The sequence below is a fragment of the Stigmatopora argus genome, chromosome 10 (assembly GCF_051989625.1).
Source record: "Stigmatopora argus isolate UIUO_Sarg chromosome 10, RoL_Sarg_1.0, whole genome shotgun sequence".
NCBI classification, from domain to species: Eukaryota; Metazoa; Chordata; class Actinopteri; order Syngnathiformes; family Syngnathidae; genus Stigmatopora; species Stigmatopora argus.
In genome coordinates this window covers 6,733,290-6,756,621 of record NC_135396.1, presented here as the reverse complement: position 1 = coordinate 6,756,621, position 23,332 = coordinate 6,733,290, and the positions used below count along the sequence as shown (strand labels likewise).

The 23,332-nt window shown below is 39.9% G+C and overlaps 2 protein-coding genes and 1 long non-coding RNA gene across 13 annotated transcripts in view; 2 read left to right on the top strand and 1 right to left on the bottom strand.

Annotated features, from left to right (window-relative positions):
• Positions 1-690: 690 nt before the first annotated feature.
• LOC144083500 (tumor necrosis factor receptor superfamily member 19-like) lies at positions 691-12,982 on the bottom strand. Its single transcript, XM_077611410.1, has 10 exons — positions 12,820-12,982; positions 11,216-11,309; positions 10,894-11,007; positions 7,001-7,179; positions 6,768-6,853; positions 3,435-3,596; positions 3,165-3,293; positions 2,921-3,011; positions 1,717-1,880; positions 691-918 (listed from the first exon to the last, which is right to left on the bottom strand). Exons 2-10 carry the CDS (start codon positions 11,279-11,281, stop codon positions 914-916), a joined length of 996 nt encoding a protein of 331 aa, XP_077467536.1. The 5' UTR covers positions 11,282-11,309; positions 12,820-12,982; the 3' UTR covers positions 691-913.
• Positions 691-13,215, top strand: LOC144083501 (uncharacterized). 6 transcript variants are annotated; one of them, XR_013303562.1, is made up of 8 exons: positions 691-3,891; positions 4,967-6,347; positions 6,493-6,608; positions 7,005-7,212; positions 9,699-9,773; positions 10,783-10,815; positions 11,932-12,033; positions 12,827-13,215. It is a non-coding gene; the product is annotated as an uncharacterized LOC144083501 (long non-coding RNA). The 6 variants fall into 6 exon arrangements; XR_013303560.1 differs by lacking the exon at positions 9,699-9,773; XR_013303561.1 differs by having other exon boundaries at positions 7,005-9,773; positions 11,932-12,029.
• A 588-nt stretch (positions 13,216-13,803) lies between these two features.
• Positions 13,804-23,332, top strand: part of sacs (sacsin molecular chaperone) — a 33,956-nt gene continuing 24,427 nt past the window's right edge. For 4 of the 6 annotated variants that reach the window (XM_077612087.1, XM_077612085.1, XM_077612083.1 and 1 more), the window contains exons 1-12: positions 13,804-14,026; positions 14,734-14,793; positions 16,078-16,273; positions 17,619-17,729; positions 18,619-18,766; positions 19,690-19,780; positions 19,858-19,943; positions 20,027-20,138; positions 20,603-20,749; positions 20,927-22,415; positions 22,750-22,841; positions 22,997-23,023. In XM_077612087.1, coding sequence (XP_077468213.1) covers positions 17,707-17,729; positions 18,619-18,766; positions 19,690-19,780; positions 19,858-19,943; positions 20,027-20,138; positions 20,603-20,749; positions 20,927-22,415; positions 22,750-22,841; positions 22,997-23,023 — 2,215 coding nt within the window. In that variant the 5' untranslated portion in view covers positions 13,804-14,026; positions 14,734-14,793; positions 16,078-16,273; positions 17,619-17,706. Of the gene's footprint in view, positions 14,027-14,733; positions 14,794-16,077; positions 16,274-17,205; positions 17,405-17,618; positions 17,730-18,618; positions 18,767-19,689; positions 19,781-19,857; positions 19,944-20,026; positions 20,139-20,602; positions 20,750-20,926; positions 22,416-22,749; positions 22,842-22,996; positions 23,024-23,332 lie in introns of those variants that run through there. The other 2 variants (XM_077612089.1, XM_077612084.1) reach the window with 2 other exon arrangements.

Genomic DNA, 23,332 nt, shown 5'->3' with positions numbered 1-23,332 from the left:
GTGGTCCAGCAGCTACTTCCTGTCCTGTCATTACTATCCTTAGGATTACCTGGTTTCACCCTGCAGGCAAGCAGAACTAAGTAGTCACTGAAATGACAGTAAGCAAACAATGTATATTATACTATATTATTTTAACATGTTTGATTGATGCATGTTGTACTGATATGGAAAAACCTTAGTGGCTGTGTGTGTGTTCATTATGACACTGCTCCACAATGTTCAGTGAAGTTAAAATGAACATAAGCAATATTCCCTCTAAGCTGCGTGCGTGCGCAATTGCGCACTACTCTCGTCTTCTCTGCGCACAGCAAATCATATGGAGCGCACAAAATAAAATCCATTTTTTTTTTATTTAGTATAGCTGTGAGGCCGGCGCACGAACCACTCATCCGCCGGGCCGCGCATTCATAGATATTAATCATTACATTTTTTTATTACTAAATCATTTATGTGTAGTAGATATGCACCTGCCCAGACAAACAAAAAATTAGAGGGAACATTGAACATAAGTCTTAATTGTTTTATTTACAAACATGGCAAACAAATACGTAGACCATTAACACTACAAAGGCAGCATACGATGTTTAAAAAAATGCTGCTATTTACTATTGTACATTATCAACAAGTCACTTAAACAATCCTTTCGAGTGTTCATAAGATTGTCTTCATTGTGCAAAAATCCCCTTAATCTTCCTCTGTCATTTGACTTCATTCACTTGAACCAGCAGGACAGACGGTCACTTCACTGTACTAGTTCGGGCTCGGACGTGAGCTGCGGCCTGCGATCACACTGGAGAATGTCAAATGCTAGTGTGGGGCAGCGAGTGGTGAGTTCAGACGAGTCGTGTGAAAGGAGATCCGGGCGCCGCTGTTGTTGGTGAGTCCGGGCTGCTGGAAGCCAAAGCAATATGTGTCATCCTGCAAGATGAAGGCAAACACGCGCTGATTAGTAACATAGCTAAGCTGCACCAGACACAAGCACCGCTTTCAAGTCAGCTCTTCTTTCTCCGACCAGCTGTTCGTCGTGCATTCACACCTACACATGATGTGTCACCTTAGCTTTCTGCCAACAACAGTCCACTTCAGGGTCATGTTTTCAAGAAATACAGTGTTCATCTTCATGTACGGCTTTTGCGTACCCACTATTTCATGAATTTACAAGTGAGTTGGGGAATTTTTACACAAGAGGCAAGTCCAAATTTAGTTGTGTGCCTCAGTGTAACACAACTCTTGAGATACAACATGCCAGATAGTATTGAGGTCTCTAGGAACATATGTTTAAAAAGAAAATTGAGGTAGGAATCGCCATTATCTAAACCAACCATAAAATAAATTTTTCTTCCCATAAAGACAATGTATGATTTTACATACAAGTGTCAAGTTGTTTAAAGGTTTAAATCAACTAAATTTATGATAGTGGTTATCCCTAATATTTTATCAAGGAGATATTTGACAACTAAGACAAAACTATATGATTTGATTTAATAGTTTAGATTTTCAATATACAAGGTTTGTCATCAGTTTAGTAAATTCATAAGCTGCTCGGATAATGACTAAAGAATTTTTATTGTCTGTTGCAGCATGTAAAATGTGGTTAAGCAATGCTCTTAAGTACTTTTCCTGTCACTCAAGTCGTTCAGCACTTTCCTTTGAGGCAATTCAGGCCACATAAAAAAAAAAAAGATTCAACACGCTTCCAGTAAAATGTCAGCTCACCCTCCTTGGTCGAAGGTGCCTGCTCGCTTGGCTTTCTCCCGGGGGAATTCTCCCTCGAGCCACACACTCCCTCCTCATTTTCTGTGTCGTGGAAACCCTCTAAAATCTTCTCTGTGGATCCACTCTCAGCGTGGGCGGTTACTTCCTCGCCTTGCTCAGGGCTTCTGGCGAGCATGAAATAATCACACTGAAATTATTATGTTGACCCCACCCTGCCACGATTTGACTTCCAAGCGTAGCTCTTTACTTCAAAGCTTCCAAATAATGACGTCAGGGTTAATTACAAAATAATGAGTGTAGAAGAACTGAAATGAAGTATGTAGCATAGTAAGAATAGCTACTTCCCTAGTAAGTTTGATGTCCATCTTGTCCTTACACAGAAATGTATATGGCTTATTGAGACAAAATGGACTACAATTCCCTCACTATAAGGCAGTCCATGTTATTGATCCTGGCAGTAGATTAGCTGTCGCCCCCCACAATACCTCCTGTGCATGTGCAACCCGTTGGCCATCTTGAAATGCAAACTGCAGCAGTCCCAGTAGTACAAAATACACCAGGTTGGTTGCCTACACAACTAGATATGCTGTGCAATGTACAACTGACTGTAAAAATAGATATGCGAATGAAATGCACGGAGGTGTAGTACAGATAATTTAATTTTGTACTCTGGAGTTTTAAATGCCCAATGTTCTGTTTCAATTATGTTTGTATTAACGTGAACAAACAGAAATGCGTCTCACATCCTTGCTACTCATTATCAACACAAAACTAAGAACAACTACAGCTGGCACTTATCTCACAAGTCGAAATGATGTAAACACTGTTTTTTGTTGCTGTTTTTTCAAGTTGTAAAAGTCTTTTAGGATAGCGATCTGAAAATCTACATATCCTACTCAAGACGGTAAGTAAATATATTCTTGCGCATGCAATTGTGTGGGTAAATTGGTGTATTTTTGTCCCACTGTATCTGCCATATGTTACAATTCAAGACAGCCAACAGATAATGGAAGACAAGAAGTGCGGGCGCAATAGTATATAATGTAATGTACCAAAAAGGTAGTCTTGTGATGATACAGCTACATGTTCACATTTTAAGTACTTCATAGAGGGCCATGGACTTCACTCCATTGAAGCGTTTGGTCATTGTGCAAAGTTGTCAAAGCAAAATAGTGCTACAAGCGACAAATTTGGCCCTACTCACCTGTCCCGGGGGCCAGGATAAGAGCAGAAACGTGCATTGTCCAGGCTGCAATTCTCCTCACAGTACATTGATGGGATAAGATGGACTGGACCTAAGCAGCACACATACAAACAAAACAGTTACTTCTGCATGTTAAAGCTTGATGAGGAAACAATGTAGAAAAAGCGCGCAAGGAAAATGCAAACTTGAGGAGGAGCAAATACTTTCTTTAGCGCACAGATTAGGTATCGACTGGCCAGCATACCACATGTGTGTCCAGGACCAAGATGACAGTGACAGCAGGCTCCCTGAGGAAACTCCTGGAGCCAGCGCAGGTCCAGGCAGGACAGCTCGTCGCCGTCACAGCGACAGTCCTCAGACCTCAAAGATGCCGCTGATTCAACAGGTTGAAAAATTCAAATTAAAAATGAAATGACATAACTTGGCCAAGAACTATTAGCGCAACAAAGGAAAGCAAACCAAGACTACAGTTGGGATTCTTACTTGGTACAATTCATTTTTAAGTTGGACTCACCACTGGGCTTTTTCTCCAGCAGTTGCCTCTTGCAATAGATGACACACAGGACCAGCAGGGCCAACACCACTGTCGCCAAAGCACTACAGATGACCGCAGCCAGGGCCATGTCACGTGGACTGGTCACAGGAGGCAGAGGCACCAGATTTACTCGCCCACTGCCTGCATGTACATATAAAGGGAGACCTCTGATTACGATATCCTTGACCTACGACGTTTCGACTTTACAACACCAATGGCTGTGTGGTGGGAGTATGACATTTTGCCTTCCGTTTGTGACATTCTGGCCCTCAAGAAGGAGCATTAGTCTTTGAAATTACTATTGAAACAAAACTTAACGTCATCATGAGATCGGAGAAAGGAGAGACCCCCACGAACATCGATGAAAATACTATCCTGTGTTAAGATCAAAAGTCGGTGGGCATGTGTCCTCCATTCAGCTTTCACCAGCAAAAGGGTAAGTGCAGCATCTTAAATTTTGAATTTACATCTACAAGGACGGCGGTAACTTTGTTAGTCGCGGGGGGTGCTGGAGCCTATCCCAGCTGACTTTGGGCACCAAATTAGGGACACCCTGGATCGATGGCCAGCCAATTGCAGGGCACAAGGAGACAGACGGTCAGATTCATACCTAGGGGAAATTTAGAGTGTTCAATTTGCCTACCCTAATTGATTTTGGGTTGTGGTATGAAACCGGAGTACCCGGAGAAAACACACACAAGCCAAGGGAGAACGTGCAAACCCCACACAGTAAGGACCAACCTAGGATCAAACCATCAACCCCAGGAATGCAAATGTGCCAAACAGTAGTCCGTGGGACCACACCAGAAAAGCATGTTCCAACAAATAAAGTACACATAGTTCTCATCTTGTTTTGATGCAGAATAACATAACACCCAATACATGAACCAACAATATCTGGAAAGAATTTCCTTTGACAAACCATCCCCTCGGGTCAATTTTATTTGTTGTGTGAGTGGGTTAAATCCCGACTTATTACTCAATTTGTAGACTATTAAGGGTGTCAATTGAGCAGAATGTTGTTGCACATGATTGCTATAAATAAACGAGCGGCTCACTTTGCTGTCTTTAGGTTCAATACAGCTAATTTTTAAGTACTTGTCACCGAAAATGACATTTTTAATGAATGACACATTGGAGCTAAATAATTGAATAGTATTTTTGTTACGCACATTAGAACTGACGATTACTAGCATTAATCACCTGAATGTGACATGGCTTTGGCTCCAAATATTTCTCTGATCTTTATCAGTACGTACTGTTATTGAATTTCTACAGGTGGGTGTGATACATGATGTCACAACAGAAAACCTGAAATAAAAGTGTGTTTTGATGAAAAAGTTTGAATTAGAAAATTGTCAATGGGGCCAGTGTTTGCTTTCAAGTCACAGACATTGCACTCAGATGACAAACTGTCAACGTGGTGTTATTAATACGTATAAGAATTCACTCTTGAGCGGTGAACCACTGATCTTTATGTGACGAGTTTGTTTGATGTGGCTATTGTCCAGGTTGAATCCAATCCATCCAACAGGAACATCATCTGCTCTCCCAACACAAAAGGAAGTCTGTTATCAGACGCTGAGCAGCTGCAGCAAATAAACACTGGTCCATTGAAGACAACTCACCTGCTGATTGTATCTCCACCTAAACCAACCAGTCTTTCTCATGCACTCCCCCTTGCCTCCAGTCTAGAGCTTTCTCTGCCTTACCAAACACTTTAAACAGAAGCGAGCGCGTTTGACCCTGAACTCGAAAAGACGACTGCGCATTGCTTGCTTTACGAGGAGGCATTCCTCCCGCTAACCCCTTTTGACTTGGTAACCATGGTCGTAAAAGCGAGGTTGGAATGTTAGAGTGCTTTTAGCAGTTTAGAATGATGTAAATATTGACAAGCTTTAAAGCTTACAGACCACAAAACGTAACAGTTAAAAATGTCGTCACAATCACATGAAAAACAAGATGGGCCCAAGTATATTTGTGCTCTAGTGGTCAACTAACTTATGAATGACTTGAATAGTTTGAAAGCTTATTTTTCTAGTGTTTTAAGGCCAGGCCGCAAAGAAAGAAAAAACTACATATTAAATGTTACAAGGCTAGATTTTAAAACATTTGTCCTGTTTATGACCACAAAAACGATATCTCCCATTTGATTATTCATAAATCTAACAATAATCCAACTAACTCTGACAAGAACAATATGTATGTCTGCATGCTTGTACATACAGTTATGTCTGCATGCCAGAGTGTGTTTGTATAGTCTGCACTGCTCTATATAGTGAAAAAGTTCAGCAGATGAAATCCATTATAGGCTTAAGGAGTCTATAAAGCGCAATCTTACTTTGACATGGCCCAAAAAAGTCACAGGGGTAAAGAGAGGAGAAAGAAAGAAGGACTACTTTAGGATTTACGGCCCCGCCATAGGGTGATTGGCTGCTCTTTGCCAAACAGCTGCAAAGTCGCCGCAGGCCACTGAGCCCTAGTAGAATAATCTAGCCTTTCTGTTTTCACCACCCATCTGCAGATAACACTGGATGGGGGCATCAAAGCTTTCAAAGATTTGGAAGCTCTGCTGGGAGTCCCCCATAAGAACTAACTGCCAGCTATGCTCTCACACAATGGCTGTTTTGTAGTCCTTCACCAGTATTACGATTGGACGCTGCATAGCTGGACTGTCAGAGGGATGAGGAGCAGATCAAAACTGTCCAAAAATACTAGCACAAACTAATAAACAGACAGATTTTTTTTTAAAGAAGTTTTTCCAACTAATGGTCGCATGTTGTATATTAGGAGCTAAACCTTGACAAGATTTTGAAGCAAAGTCTTGACAAAACTTTTTTTCAGGAATAGCCGCCATCTCCTCCACAAAAAAGTCACACTCAATTACCACAGGTTTGAGTTCACTTGGATCTTTGTTTTATGTGGAAACCTGAAATGATTAACTAGCCTAATGACTTGAAAAGAGATGATAATTGAATCTGAGGCCGTGTGGAAAGTTAACCTTGCCTGATCCCTCGCCTCCTTTTTGTGTTCACAGTCATACCTGGGGGCAATTTAGTGAGTTCAACTAGCCTACTCTGCATGTTTTTGGGTTGTGGGAGGAAACTGGAATACCTGGAAAAAAACACACAAGCTCAGGGAGAACGCCACACGGTGAGGACCGACCTGGGATTGAACCCTCAACCCCAGAACTGTGAGGCCAACACACTAATCACCTGCACAACAGGTCGCCGAATGTTTTTTTTAAATATTTTAACCGGCAGTGACAACCATAGTATTGGACAAAAAAATGGCTATGGAAAAGGTGCTTACATTGAGGCTCATACTGAGGCGGGGGGTCTCCACAGGGGATGCACTCCATGTCTTGGAAGCCACTTAGCTTTGTCTTCCTATAGTATCTATTGAGAAGACACACAAAAAATGTTTCAGAACCTGTATAATTACCATCACATCTAAAATGCTTCCAGATTCTTGGGTTTCAGAAGAATGTTCCCATTTCTCTGTGATATTAATACTACATTTAACTGCAGTTTTTTTTCCCTTACCCAGGAAGGCACTCTCCACACACAGCATTGCTAGTGGTGGAACAGTTGTTCTTCTGGAAGCGGTTGATAAGTCCACAGTCCAGACAAGGCTTACACTTCTGGAGGCTCCGGTCTTCTTTGAAGCGGCTGGTCCTGCATGCCACACATTGGGCATCCTCTCCATAACCAAAGCCACATTCCTGTAGGGATTAAAGCAAAAAAAAATATCATGGGTAAGAGTTGGGGTTGAAGCAGCTGGTGAGTAGAGGTTTTGAATGCCGACTAGTGGGGGTGCTGAATTAAAGAATGATCTCAGCTCATGGGATCAGTGGGAGGACAATGGCATGTCTTTTTACTAGAGAGTCTCTCATACACCCACAATATTCTCCCTGACTCACTCTGAATGAGCAGCCTTCTATTAGAAGTACTAGAAAGGCCATACATTTGACTAAAAAGAATCATGCCACCTTAATTTCTGCCTGTTTGGTTGACTTACAAACAATCAAGAGGGAAGGGTAGCGTAGTACAATGTGAAGTAGAGAATCTTGAATTTACAACAACTGCTAAAAGATAAATTAACAAGACAAGTGCACCTACCTCAGTCCCACCATTATGGCCACCCACAAAAAAATATTTACAGGTCAGACACATGACTGTGAGTTAGCTGGATAACAGCTGCTATTCTCTCTTTAAAGGAGTCCTGGCCCAGTCACCAGATCTCAACCCCACTGAGCACTGAGCCTAACCATGTAGTATGCAAGAAATGCCTATCAAACCAATTGAAAATATGGAAAGTCCCCATGGAGGTGTAGGAGGAATTTTTGCAAATTTAAGGTGGGATAATGCTCACTGCAACTAAACAGGCCTCCAATTTTATTGTTTATGTACTACATCCGAGCTGACGTGGGAGTAGGGGCTTGGGTGATATCATACGTTTACAGGAGGGCTCCTGTTGTGGAATCTTGCAATGTCAAGCTTTGACAACAGACAAGAAAGGAGGCGCTCATATATCATTATAGTGAAGGTCATCTTAGAGCAGCTCTTCCTTTCTCTCCTTGCCCGTATCCCATTTCACTGCCCGGGCACGCAGTATGCTGGAATGTGGGCACAAGCGTGCGATATGGTGGATGGGAAAGAACGCTGGCGAGAAATGAAAATGGATTTTCGAGCAAAGATGTGATGGTACTGCAGAAGAGAAGGAATTCAGTACTCACAATGTAAACACATGCAAGTCCACTAGGAAACACTTTGGACAGGCCTGTCTTCAGGTGCACCAGCTTAGGATGGACTATGGCAGCTGTTGTTATGAGCATTCCATTTAAGGCATCTGTGTCCATCAGGGACAACAGTGAGATGGAAGAAAGGTTGAGAAACAGAAGGTGACTAATGTGGTACGGAGTGAAAAAGCTAAATATGGATGACGAATTTGGCTGCAGATCCTAGAAAAAGGTCTGTACTGGCAGGCCATGCAGAAGTGCTGCCAAAAGACTGTTCAATGGTAGAAAAGTTAACTTGGCAGTGCAACAAACTCTGGCTATGGAGCACTGAATGGCAGTACAGGGGCCTATGTCACATACAGTAGATTCAAGAAGTGCCCAGTGCACAAACACAAAGAAGAAAATGGAGCAAACTTCTGCTTCTCTGATCCCAGCAAAGCTGAAAATCACAAAGGGTGATCAGTGTCCTCTTTGATTCCATCTAACAAAGCCCATAAGAACTGACACCCTGCACTCTAACTAGCACACACGACAGACACTAAACTCAGTGATTAAAATATACTAGTCTAAAAACAAACATTTTCATCATGTATAATTGATAAGACAAATAATTGAAAAAGGCCTTTTTCCCCACACAATTTTGAACAATACAAAACATGCTCACAATTTCCGGACCCCTGTGATCCAAGATTGTTTTACAAACTTTTTACAAGTGATACTGAGCAGGTAATTCAGAGACATACTAACTATCCTCAGACATTTCACGGTTTTCAATATTCCAAATCTATTTATCATGCAATGCTTCTGTTGCTGAATATTTTTGTCACCCTGCCATTATTATTGAAGAAGGAAATGTTAGAGGCTTGCTACATACTACAAGATGTTGACACATCAAAGTAATGTCCCTGCCTTTTTGGAAACTGGCTGTTTTCCCAGCCTGCACTAGAAGAAAATGTGTTCCCTCTTTTTCACGCTTGACATACACCAAAAAAAGAATAGATTCTTTCAACTAGGCGAACAAGGGAATGAAATATGGTCCAGACTAAAAGCTTGCAATGGGTGTCTCCTCTCTATGGGTGGTTTCTTTTGGCTATTCTTAGTGGGAAGAGGCTAATCAATGTTTGCCAGCTTCTTCAAGGCTTCCCGAGGCAAACTTCCACCGCTAAGTGGAGCACATTCCTTTGAGAGCTCTATGGCAGCTGCACAGAGGGAATCCAAAAGTCTGCTTCCCTACTAAACATTCACCTCTGTATGTAGACAGATTGTATTGGTTCCAGAGCTGAAACTAGAAGTTGTTCCTCGTGAGGAGGGGGGCTCGGGTTTTTTTGTTGTTAGCTGACCTTCAGAATAAAACGAGGCAGCCAATTATTAACTGGGACCCCGGCCGGGGTCCTAGCAGCATTCATGCTTCAATCAGTGTGTGCAGCTCTTAATCCTGAAATACACTGTATGTCTAAGACAGTTTGCTGCCTGTTGCTAAATTGTGGCCAATTGTTTTTTAGGATTTTATACATTCAGCACTGCTGTAAAACTCCAGCTTCATGAAAAGACGACAGGAAAATTCATATTGAGCTGAGGTAACACAAGATTTGAAAGTTGTTCTACTTGTACAACTAGGAACAGTTGAATTGGGAATTTGGTTGGTGATTAAACGTAAATAGCTCTCACCTAAGATTTGAAATTTAAAGTCAGAGTAAATAAAGCATATAAAAAACAATAATTCACTGCAGTCTCCTGCTTAAAGAAAATGATTTTTTTAAATTGGATTTTTCCCAAATTTAGTTGGTGTGCATCAGTTCAACATACATTCTTGAAAACAATATATACTTATTTGCTTAGCCAGGGCTTGAGTGTAAATTTGTAGCTTGTTTAAGAATGAGACAAAACACCAATACATAGAAGAGGGCAGTTTTGTGAATACGTTGAGGTTCACGACATGTCCATATACTGCAACTACCAGAGGCATCAATGATGACTCAACCAGTCTGGAATTCAAACAAGGACAACATACAGTCCTTCTAGGAGAATGACCCCGATTAATCAAACACTAGGACCAAAAAAGGATGTTTTTACATGTCGTTTTTTTTCAATCATGACCGTTGGTAATAATTTACTATGCTGTCTATCACTGTCGGCATTTCAAAATGTAGAGGAATTGCTATTGCCAAAGAGGAAAGCCCTGACTCGCCACGCACGTCACAGAAGTCTGTTAATACAACGTGGTCCAATAACTGGTTCTGTCTATAGTGTTGAGGGAAAATCATGATCAAGTCGGAAAGCGGCAAGCCTAGGCATGGCTTCAAACAGTGAAGACAATGCGTTTGAGAGGGTGCCACAGGGAAAGGGGGGAAAAACAATGGATCCCATTCAGCTGGAGGTCAAAAGTATGGGTGTGACTTGAATAAAGACAAGTCATGTTAGACTAAAGCTAATAACAGCTTGGCTGTTCTCAGCATGAATGAGAGGAAGTCATTAATAATATTGTTTGTCTGGATAAGAAAAGCTTTTCAAAAACATTCTTTTCATGAACTCAACTGTTTCCTTCTTGACTAATCTGACCAAAATGTATTTTGTATTTAAACGCAGGTAACTGAAGCAGAAGTGCAATGGATCCCTGAGGTAAATAGTCTTCCCAAAAAATATTTTAACTCAACCTTTTGCAATAGATGAAAAACACATACACACATGCGCCCTGACCTTTGATAGCTCCTGTCCCGCATCGCATTGCTTGCAGGGTTTACAATTCCCAAACGGGTCCTTGTATTCCTGCTCTCTGCATTCCCGGCTCTCCTCTTCAGCCCTCACGGAAATCTGAGTGAGACAAGAAGTTTGTTGAGCACAGATAATTCCTGCATTTGATCATTTTTTTATCAATGAATGGAAGAGAATTCCTCCCTATGTCATAATTTTACGATTTAAGATCCACCCAATTGGGTTGTGTAGCAGATCTGCCAGAAAATATTTTAAAAAAATACAAGCACCAAGCATCTCATCATATCGAAACGATAAAAACACTCACCAGAGTTGAATGAAGAAGCTGTACTATAATGACAAGAGGAAAGGCATTTTGAATTATCTGGACCATTGCGAGCAGCCGCTAATTCAGTTGGTACCTGAAAAGGAGGAAAAATGTCATAACTAGAGTTTGTCTTTCTGCGACATGCTCACGGGGTGGGCAACACGTCCTTTCAGGAACTTATCAATTTTTAGCAAGCCGTCAGATGATATGTACACGTAACTTTCCTCACAAAATTATCGTCATGATTGAATTTTTTTGTTTATATTATGAGCATTGATGGATCAAAGAGAGTCTGGAGTTACCTTTAACCTCCTAAGACCCAGACTCTTGCATGGCTTGCATTTTTATTTTCTCTTTGATATTTAGGCTAATTGGGACCTGATGGGCTTTTATTAAAAACTAAGAATTCTCTTTACATGATGTAGTTTCTAAGAATGATGTCAAATAAGTGGACGCCAGGCCCTTGTAGTCCAAAATTTAACATTGTAGTCAACCAAAAATGTGATGTCCACACGTGGACGCCAGGTCCTAGGAGGTTAAGTACCGTGACAGTGTGTAGACATCTGTGCAAAGCTAATCCATTTCCAACAATGCCGTGCAAAGTTCCTCTCTTAGTAATACGGTATGTGCAAAAGAGACAACAATTTACCAAAGAACACATCAACTGGGCTAAAGAGAAATGGAGAAACCACAAACTAACCCCCTTTTGTGTCCAGGGACCGCAGACCATTAGTGAGATAACCCTTAAACTCTGAATTCAAGCCACAGTGATGCAAGCCTGATGATATGGGCATCTTTCTCCTACTATGGTGTTGTAGGTATTTATCGCATACCAGGGATTGCATGTCAAAATACTTGAAGAGGTCATGTTGCCGTATGCTAAAGAGAACATGCACTTGAAACGGGTGTTTCAGCAAGATAATGGGCCCAAACACTTCCGTACACAAAGTCTTGGTTACAAAGCAACAGAGTTAATGTCATGAAGTGGCTAATCCAATCCCCAGAACATAATCCTATCGAGAATTTGTGGGGCGTCATCAAAAAAGGGTCACCTCTGGTAAATTTTGGAAAATGTCCTATTGATTTTTGAGGGACATTCCGGAATGCTTGTTGTTCATTTGCCAATTCCTGATGATTTTTAGGCATTTCTGGGTTAATTCCTGTTAGTTTTGGGGCATTTTAAGGTTCATTATTAACTCATTGGCTGTCATTAGAGGCGCTGTTTGATGGAATGGGGTGAATGAACACAATTTATCACACAACTCACAAAAAAATGAAAGCATTTCATTCTGCAAATACTACATTATGAATAATCTAAAAAGTGCCCGTCAGGAAGAACAATCCTGTGGGCCGGATCTCACCCCCATAGCGGGCCACTTCTGGCCCGCGGGCCGCATGTTTGATAATAATTGTGCTAACTTTTACATCAATGAATTGCAGGAGAAGCATCATCAACTTCTGAAAACGAATTTTAAATGCAATCCCAGTCTAACATTGTACTTCTGTAATTGTTTTAAGTAGACATGATTGCTTGCAGTGCTTAACCACCTAGTACGAAAATGTGATGAATCGGAGGAAAGAAAAGACTGATTTAATCGTTTTACCTGCTAGGCACCAGCTGGTGGGTCCTAAGGAAAGTCCGGATGTCGTTATGTTGTGGGGTCGCTCACCGGACGGAGCATTCAGAAGAGTAGGCGAGCTCGCTTCTCGCCGGATCCGTCTGCAGAGCTGCTGCACTTGAAAGCAGCACGGAGGACAAAATCAGAGATCAAAGGCGGAGCCGAGGGGGGCGTCTTCGTCTGATCTGAGATCAGCGCTTTGCAAAGTGAGTCGCACATATCAAAGGTACTTCTGATCTGGGACCAGCATATCATTGACATCAGACAACAAAACGCGTGTCCCGTCCCACTGAGATTTTGGGTTGAGTTGCCTTCACGATCAATATCTATCAAAGGGTCGCCGGGAACAAACATTTTGTCCGTATATGTCACTTATGCGTTGCCAGGATACACAACAACAAAATAGACATTATTCAAGTTGATCAAACACTTTGGACCATTTAACCCTTTCAGCCACAGCTATTGAAAAGTTGCCTCTTAAAAGTCGCACATATCAAAGGTATACTTGGTGCAAGTGACTATTTTATGCATTAAAAAACGTAAATATACTAGTAGCAATTACTATGATTCATTTTCCAATCTGCTTATCCTCACATGGGTCGCAGGGTGCTGAAGCCTATCCCAGATGACTAAAGGAAGTAGTAGTAGTTGTGGTAGTTGTAGTAGTAGTAGTAGTAGTAGTAATAGTAGTCGTAGTGGTAGTAGTAGTAGTAGTAGTAGTAGTAGAAGTGGTAGTAGTAGTAGTAGTAGTAGTAGTAGTAGTAGTAGCAGAAGTAGTAGTAGTTGTTGTAGTAGTAGCAGTAGTAGTAGTTGTAGTAGTAGTAGTAGTAGTAGCAGTAGTAGTAGTAGTTGTAGTAGTAGCAGTAGTAGTAGTATTAGTTAATGGAGTGTTAAACCAGATTAGAGGTATAGCATAGTCAATGGTAGTAAAATATATATTTCTACTGTTCATGATGTAATGATTTAAAAAAAATACAAAACACAAATGTTTAACTTTATGAACAAGTGATAATGAAGTCATTTTCTGCCATTGACAAATTTTGACTGAGAGAGCAAATATGAATTTTCATTGCCAGCCCACAGTTTGAATGGATTTTACTTCTACTGCCGTTTCAGTTGAACTAAAAACCTGATCGTCCACTACCAAGCCTCCCAATTTAAATGGGTTTGATATCTACCCCATCAATGGAAGGTAAGGCTTTGAATGGAAAGGTTTTGGCACAGCCGGAGTATGCTGACTTGTTTGTTCTTGTGCTACTCCCAGCTAAAAAAAAAGAGCAGCAACTGACATTATGAAGAATATAGTTCTTGATGATTATATTTGTACTTGATTGCTGCTGTAAAAAAGCTTAGGCAAAATCCTATATAAAAAAAGAAAGAACGTTTCTAAAAACACACTTCAGAATTTACATTCTTTTTTTTCAGATCTGTGTCTTACACTTTTTTCAAAATTTCTGAGCTGGTAAAAGAACACTTAGGTTAGTCCTCATCAGGACTGTAAAAAAAATCGCTTTTATTTGGGTGTCAATTTTTGGTAATTCTTTTCACGTGCCATTCCTAAGCTTTTGGGAAATTTCCAGCATTGCTCAAAAACACTTTTAATACAGGAGGTACCAAAAACACTTTAAATTATGAACTACTAATGCTGAAAAACTGCATTTTTTAGGGTTGGTTATTGTTGCAGGTTACTTAGGCTCTATATTGTCCACGTCAGCAGTAGTGTTTGCTTTTCAGTTTGTCAATCTAGTGTATAACCTCTTGCTCCAAACCAGATGAGTTAGGATTGAACTCACCATTGACACTAACAAGAACAAGCAATATGGGTACTAAGTTTTTCGAGTTTAAATCCACAAGAACCAGATGGTATTTTCAAACCCACTGACGCATTGCCTTTTTCAGGGGGATGTTCAAATAAAGCCAGGTGCACGTCCTTGATCTACCTGGCAACCAGAACCACAGGTATTCAACAAAGAACAGCGATTGTTTTTCAGTCTTTCATTATTTGCATGCTTAGGATTTTTATGATGAATGGAAGTCGTTGCGCAATTCCGAGAATATGAAGCATCATCTCGAACCAGCCCAGAAGGTTTGAAGTCATGATTAGAGGTCACTTAAAATGTCCTTGTTGTGCACGCATGTGTGTGTGTGAGGGCTGGTGGGTGGCTGGGGGTCCACATTCGTTGAAGTGAGGTAGACATGGAGGACAAAGGTTCACTCTACTGCTGCAGTAAAAGTAACCAATTACCATACATGTCTGGACATGCCTATTCTGGCAATTCCTGCCATTATTTCTACTAATGTCATGATGCATTGCTTAACCAGTCACTAATGATAATTTTCAAGTTGAACTGTTTTTCATTGTGCGAAAAGGTATTTCGCAGTTGAATTGAAGTAATAATAAATAAATAAAGGCAGATGATTTAGAAATAATTGCGGTCCCTACAAGAGTTGAATACTTTTTATTCTTGAGTAATTGTATTAATCCTAAATATATACGTATATAAATTTAAATTTGGTTAAGAACTGAAAATCCAGATGATAATGACCACAATTTTCCTTCTGACACTCTTATCAAAATTGACCATTGTAATTTTTTATTTGGGAAATTTTATGTAAACGCAGGTTCTCCCTAGTTTTTGTAAGTGGAAGTGTTGTGGCTGATGGTTCCACTTCAGTATCCCAACCTGAACTATCCAGAGAGAAGCTATCATTGTTGTTTTGTCGCCATCTACTGGAATATTGTAGTTATTGGCAAAACTTCACTGAAACGACGTGTTGTTGTCCTGTTTTTAATTTTCTATCCACATTTGGCTAGATCAGTAGTGCTGCAATGTGTGGATTATTTGTAATACTCTGTCGAATGTAATGTTTTTGTGCATTTTTTTCTTGCACTAGAATAAATAGCAAATAGACTGGCTTCTATCCCATTCTTGGGCCTGAGGTTCAACTGTCAGTTTGTCAATTTCATGCAATTTCTCCAAGCCCATTTACTAATACTCTATCCATTCATATGACTCCATTATGTATTTTAAGGGACACCATGACTCGTGATGACTTCATCACGTGCCTGGATGTTACTGTCGCTTTAAGAAATGTGTGCTTTTGACAAATGACTGCAGCATTAACGTGATAACCGTGTAGATACCACAACTTTTTTAAATATTTGTCCTGAAGTTTTATTCCATTAACAAAACCAGAGGGGATGACACTCATGATCGTTATAGTGCATTTTCTTTGCAACAGAGTACAGTGCAGAGATGCTGCTGACTCCCACGTGTGATTGCCCCTTCACCTCTCTCTCCTCTTCAATGCGGCAGATCTAAGATGCTCATTGAGGTGACAGGCCACTGGGATATGTATTTATTTATTTTTTAACAGCAGGACGACATGATGACGCTTTATCATCTTAAGCAAACCCAACCAATATCCTGATTTACTGGTAAGTGGTGTTATTATTATTATTATTGTGGAGCTAGTTAATACTGTAAATTGGTTTGGGTGTAGACGTTTTGAAATGTTTTTCTTTTTTTTTAAGTAATTATTTAATTTTCCTGCAACATAATTTGAAAGATATTTATTGGTTTGATCACTTATTTGCGTCAATCTGTTTACATGCGTTTTTATTCAAAATTGAGGTGCGTATTTTCCAGGCCGTTGGCATTTCAGCCATGTCATGTCTTCAAATACTACAACTAGGGAGTAGAAGAGATATTTTCAGGTCAGATTGTACAGAAATTGTGAGTTAAATTTCAATTTCAACTTGGAGAATTTAATATTAATAATTCTAGAGGCAGTATGGTTGGGGAGCATTGTGTGTACCAAAGAAAACAATAACTTAATCATCATATATGCCACTACGACGTACACAATGTGTAGAAATACAGTGTTTGTCTCAGCCACATGTTAAAGACTTGAATGGCTTTAAAATGTAAATAAAACTTTACTTCCGGAACAGTCGTCTATTTGAATACAACTTGTGGGGAATGCTCTTGTCGTCGTCTCATCACGAAATTGTTACCAAATGTGACAGAAAGCAAATGTTTGCCCAGACTATTTCGCCAACAAACGCTTTAATTTAATTAAGTCTCGCAGACACATATTAACAGAAAATGTTTTATTTATTTTTTGCCTTGGTCTTAATTCTGCGCATGCGCAGGGTCATCACCTACAGTTTCAGCGACATAAATAAAACAAAGGGGAAAAGTGTTCATGTCAACGGAATTGCGCGTAAATAATACAAATTATGGATCATGTATCATTTCCTTCCTGTTTGTCCAGGAAAATTATACCCTCAAAAGATGGGAAATGATAATGAATCTCCGTTTTTCAGTCTTCCGGGCGAGACGGATGTCAGTGGGCTTGAACGCTCTCACTTCATCTCCGCTCTTGGGCGAGCTAATTCATTTTATTCTTAGAACATTGCCTTGGAAGGAATCGCTTATTGTGATGAGAACAAAACAGCATGCTACTCGCCATTGTCGTCGTTATAAATCTAAACTCGAACACGTTCTGGTGTAAAATTCACAACTATTTTAGCGGAACCCTATCGCTGCGCATTGGCCAGACACAAGTAAGTGCTAATGAGATAGCCGAATAATGCAGCACACCCAATGATGTGCAGTAGAAAAGGGCAAACTCTAAGATCCGTTCTTATTCCAAACGGTTTATTCTTGTTTTTATATGTTGGCTTCTGTTCATGCGCTTATATGTTATAGAGAGTTATTACATATATGAACGGAAGAGACAGGTGTTTTCCTGAAAGTAATGGTGCTCTTGTGACGCAGCACGGATGGAGTATCCATACGCGAAGAACAGAAAGTAGTCCCATGCAAGTGTCTCTGTGCGGAGACACACAACAGCAGACGCGGCGACATGGCCAATCGTCCACGTATTTGGTAAGTCAAACTTTAATGAAACAAAATATACGTTGAATTATAAGTTTAAAGTGCAAATGTTACACTAGCAGCGTGATCGAGCGTTGATGAACCTATTTAAAGATGCAATTTCGGTTTATCTTCATCTCTGTTTACTAAGCAGCAGGTGAATGTGAGTGTTATTAATTTTGTCCAATTAGTAGTTTTTTATGGTCTGTAGATATCTCTAAAATAGTTGTCCCACCCACACTGGTGTGCAGTTATTAAGCAGTTGTGATGCAAGATGATACCATCAAAACGATATAATAACCTCTGTTCAAGATTTTATATATACATACAGTTGTACCTCTACTTCCGAAATTAATGGGTTCCAGAACTTTTGTCGTAACTTGAAAATTTTGTAAGCAGAGGTGTACTTTATATGTGAATTCTCAAATTCGTTCCACGGTCCTCACAACTACCAACTAAATCCTTTAAAATTGGTCAAAGTGCCCCAATTTTGTATGAAAAATGTGAGGAAACACAAAAATGATAAATGAAAATTATACGGAAATGATTTATTACTGTCTTAAAATAAATAAAACATAAATTAATAGATGATGTATTTAGACAATTGCCTTTAGTGGGACATGATGTATGCCCCTGCAGAACATCCCTTTAGTTGCTCATGATATGTGACCTTCAAGAAAACCTTTAGCTGAATACAAATGTCCACAGGCAATAGATCGTCAACAGACGGATCTGATCAGCTTTTGATTCTCATGTTACTTCCTAATCTTACCTTTAAATCAATAGTGACTAAGTGCAAGATGCAGACATACTATACAAATCCACATTAGAACTATTGCTTTTTTATATTCTTAAATTCATTGTTGTCATCAATTTATTTCTCTTTTTTTCTTCTTTACAGGTTACAAGTCAATATACGTCACGAGTACTTTGGCCCGAGGTCCTACCAGGTCTCTCCTTTAACATCCTTTGGCGATGTGAAGCAATTAATTTATGAAGACACAAATCTACCCGTCAGGGAGCAGCGTCTCACTCAAAATGGCAAAATGGTAGGTTATTTTTCTATGGAGTTTCTACCTAAAGTACAAAATGTGTTCGTCTCTGAGTTTTTTTTACATTACTAATATCGCATTCTGTGATTGGTATGAAACGTCAGCAGCATAAAATGTCCCCTTTTAAAGGTCTTGTTGGGCAGCTGCAGTTAACTGTCTTAAAATCAAGGGAATACTATGAAATCATTCTGTTTCCAAATATATTTTCACGCAAAGGTATCACAAACATAAATCTCAGGTGGGTTTTTCATTTTCCTAGTGTTGTGAACATAACAGGGAGCTGACTTTGTGTAGGGAGACTAAATGACTGAAAGCACCAGCTGTTCTGCTCTGCGCTGCCACCAGCCTGAACTCATATGCAAGAATTAGCCATAGGCCACACCTACATACTACTAATACCACACACTACAAGGTTATGAACTTATACTTTACATATTTTTTTTTAATTTATTCAGTAACCACATCATTATGTACGTCCCACCTCAGAATGATGTACATTATACAATGACCAGTACATTATACTTAACATATGAGTAAAACACTGTGTGAAATTTCTTCATGTTTACATGTACTATAGTACAAATTAATAAATAATTGGCTGTAACTACAGGGAGAACTGTCTTGGTCTGTAATCATCCTGATTGATTATCCTGTCCATTACCTTTTTTACCAAGCTGGTGCTGGTGCTCATTATGGGTTTGTGCTTCAGTTAATCAATTCTCCTAAAGTGTTTTTTAGAGCTCATAAAGACAATGCATTACACGATTGAATTTATGAAAGGAGTGGTTGTGTTAATATTATTCTGTTAGTATTCTGACTTAACTTTCTATTTCAAATTTTGCTGGTTGAACACCACTTTACTCATTTTTTTCTTCTATTTTGATTATCATTGATCCCTTTTGAACTTGTGTTCTTTGTAGCTGGATGATAGCGTGGCAATTGGTACTTTGGTGCCTTCTGGATGCTCTGAGATATCTGTCACACTGGAGGGGAAAGGACTCAAAGGAGGAGGTAATGTTAAAATAAAAAATGTTAGAAATCCTCCACCTCCTGTTGCGAATGGGATTCAACCAGTTTGTCTTTACCAGGGAGATTCGGGCAGACTACTCCGCCACTAGTTGACTTTCTCAAAGATATTCTTAGGAGGTACCCTGAAGGTGGACAGATTCTCAAAGTAAGTGTCACAACACAATTATGTTAAAACCTTAAGAGGAAACCTCACTTTGAATATAATGTGAGACTATATCATGCTGAAAGGAACTGATTCAAAATGCCGAGGATGCTGGAGCCACTGAAGTCAAGTTCATGTACGATGAGACAGAGTATGGACTGGAGTCACTGTGGTCACCTGACATGGCTGAGTATCAAGGTTGGTTCTTAAGACTGAGGCTTGCTGGGTAATCACTGGGGGAGTATCCCAACCGTAAGACATATGTTGTAACCGTTCTTTGTCTCGTTGAGCATCTGGTCTTCGGCCTTCGTCTTTGCTCTTAACCTCTCTGTGACCAGAGAAATTTATTACTGGAAGAATGTACTATTTCAGTATTTTTAGACACCAATACAATAACTACAGTGCAGTGCAATACAATACAATGCAGTGCAAAACAAGAAAATTCACTCCAGGACCAGGACCTTGGTCAACCTATCATTTGTTCACTTTGAAAACATGCTCTGAGCTCCTGCTATATCTTTACTATGCTGTATTTGAATGAGTGAATTTGATATGCAATTAACTTGTTTTCTTGTCATAATCTTTGACTGTCACTTTTCAAAATTAACAGATGTTGTTGTTCCACTTTTTTATCTTCATCAATACCCATCATGTTGTTCCAGGGACGGCATTATATGTCTACAATGATGCAGTGTTCACTGCGGAGGACTGGAATGGTATTCAGGAAATAGCCAGAAGCAGAAAAAGAGATGATCCACTGAAAGTTGGACGATTTGGGATTGGATTCAACTCTGTCTATCATATTTCAGGTTGTCATTTTGGGGGAAAAATCCTTATCTCTCTCTTATTATTGCACAATGATTTTCTTTCTGAGCAAAATATTAACACAGAGTATAACCTTCCAACCCCCAATGTTTTTTCTAATGCACAATACTCAAGACTGCATAACTTTGATGTCTTCATTTTGTACTATTCTGTCTGTTTAGATGTCCCCAGTATCTTCAGCGGACACCAGATTGCCATGTTGGACCCTCACCAGAACCTGTTTGGAATGAACGAGTCTGGACAGTGCTGGAACTTGAAGACGGACGTTAAGGAGATCTCAGAATTGTCGGACCAGTTTGCCCCTTATTTTGGAATTTTCGGCAGCAGTGAGAAAACAATCAATGATGGCTTCTTCCCTGGAACACTGTTCCGCTTCCCACTTCGCATTAAACCATCCCAGCTGAGCAGCAACCTTTACAACAAAGAAAAAGTTTTGGACCTGTTTGAGTCGTTTAATGCTGATGCAGATACAGTGTTGCTCTTCCTCAAGTGTGTTCAGAAGATCTCACTGCATGTGCGTGAATCCGATGGCACGGAGCGTATGTTGTATCACGTGACAACTGGAGAAAATAACGATGACAAACTTGAAAGGACAAACTCGTTGAAGTCCCTGAGCGAGGCAATTGACAGCTACGGCAACCGCGTTCCCACCTCCACCATGACGTGTGTCACTTACCAGATCAGCATAGAGACTAAGAATAATACCAAGAAGGAGTCTCATCAGATAAATTGGCTTGTATGTAATGGAGTTGGTGGTAGAGGAATGTGCCCCGAGTTGGACTCATTAGCGGATGACTTGAAGTTCATGCCCACCGTTGGCATCGCTCTTCCTTTAACGCCAAACGACATAGAGGAGGAAGGGGCCACATCGGATTTCTCAGGGCGAGCATTTTGCTTCCTTCCCCTCCCGGCGGGTGAGGAGTGTGAGACGGGACTTCCCGTACATGTCAGTGGGTTCTTTGGCCTCACAGATAACAGAAGGAGTATCAAGTGGCGAGATGTGGACCAGTGGCGGGATCCAGCTGCCTTATGGAATGAGCTTCTTGTAGTCAATGTTGTTCCTCAGGCTTATTTCATTCTCATCACGGAGGTTATCAAAAGGGTACAGACCAAATCAGATCATGCATTTCCCTTGTCCCCAACGGAGACTTACGTGGCCTGGCCAGACCCAAGAAGGGTTAAATCCAGGTGGAAACCCATCCTACAACCCCTGTTCCATGACCTCTTACAACACAATGTCTTCTATTCCCTCAGTGAAAGCTGGGTCAGTTTGAATCAAGCTGTGTTCTCAGAGCTAGACAGAAACAAAGACATTTCACAGACTGTAATAAGCTACCTCCAAAGCTCAGGGATGCAGGTAACGCAGGTGCCCGCTACAGTGGACTCCGTCTTGGTGGCCTATTCTACCCTCGAGTCCGCAGAAGTGAGAAAGATTACGCCACACTTGCTACGACAAGTTTTCAGGAAGTCCAAACACAAAGAACCTGCAATGGAAAAACTGCTGTTACTGGAGTTTGTTCTTAATGACGGCAATTACAATGACCTAATAGGACTTGAACTCCTACCGCTTCAAGATGGATCATTTGCCACATTTTCATTTTCTGTCACTGAGAAGGATTCTGTTTACATTTCATCTGCCGATTTCCCCAGGTAACGACTAAATCCAGTGCTTCCCAACCGCTCTGCCGTGGGAAATTTCAAAAAGTTATACAATGTAACATTCACAGAGAAAAATTAATCTGAAAATAATGGGATTAAAATTGAACTATTACAAAGTTAAAATCAAAATATGATGAAAGTTAAATGATAGATCATACTATTACAAGATTCAAATTGTGAAACAGTCTTTTGTTGCTTATTTTTCTCTAACATGATCTGGTATTTGTTTGGGCATTGGGAAAAATTAGGTTTTGGAATAATTTTGGAAGTTTATGTTAAGGAATATGCTTTTGTGAATTCATGTTAAGAATATTTTTGTTGTTAGGTGCTTGTACCCAGGGCTTGATGGTCGGTTTATTCTGGAAAGTATTAAACCTTCAGTATTGGAGAGACTAAAGGAAGCTGCCAAAAGTAGAGGTAATGTAATACTATTGTGTTAATTTTATTCATTTTCTGTAAGTCTTCCGTTTGCAATAGCAAAGGGAAAAATTGTGTTTTAATAAATTTTAATACAATTAAAATATATACACAAAATATAATTAATTTAACACTTCCAAAATTTGTCACTGCAGTTCAGCGGTATCTTTGGGGGTGCTCAGGTATGTAGGAATTTCAGATGTGTCAAACATTGGCTTTTATACTACTAACAAAAACTAACATAACTAGAAAGATGCTCAAATTGAACTTTGACGTGTTAACAGAGAATAACATCAAATCCTATATTTAAATTCTGTATTAGATCATTGTAAATAATTTTCATCCTAAAAAAATCCTAACACTAATTTGCATTTTGGTCGATGAATGATTAAAAACAACAAATGGAAAGTTGAAATGTTTCCAAGTAATTCCATTTTACTTGTTTTATTATTATACACTTGGTTGAAATATTCTCTTTTTTTGTTTGTTTG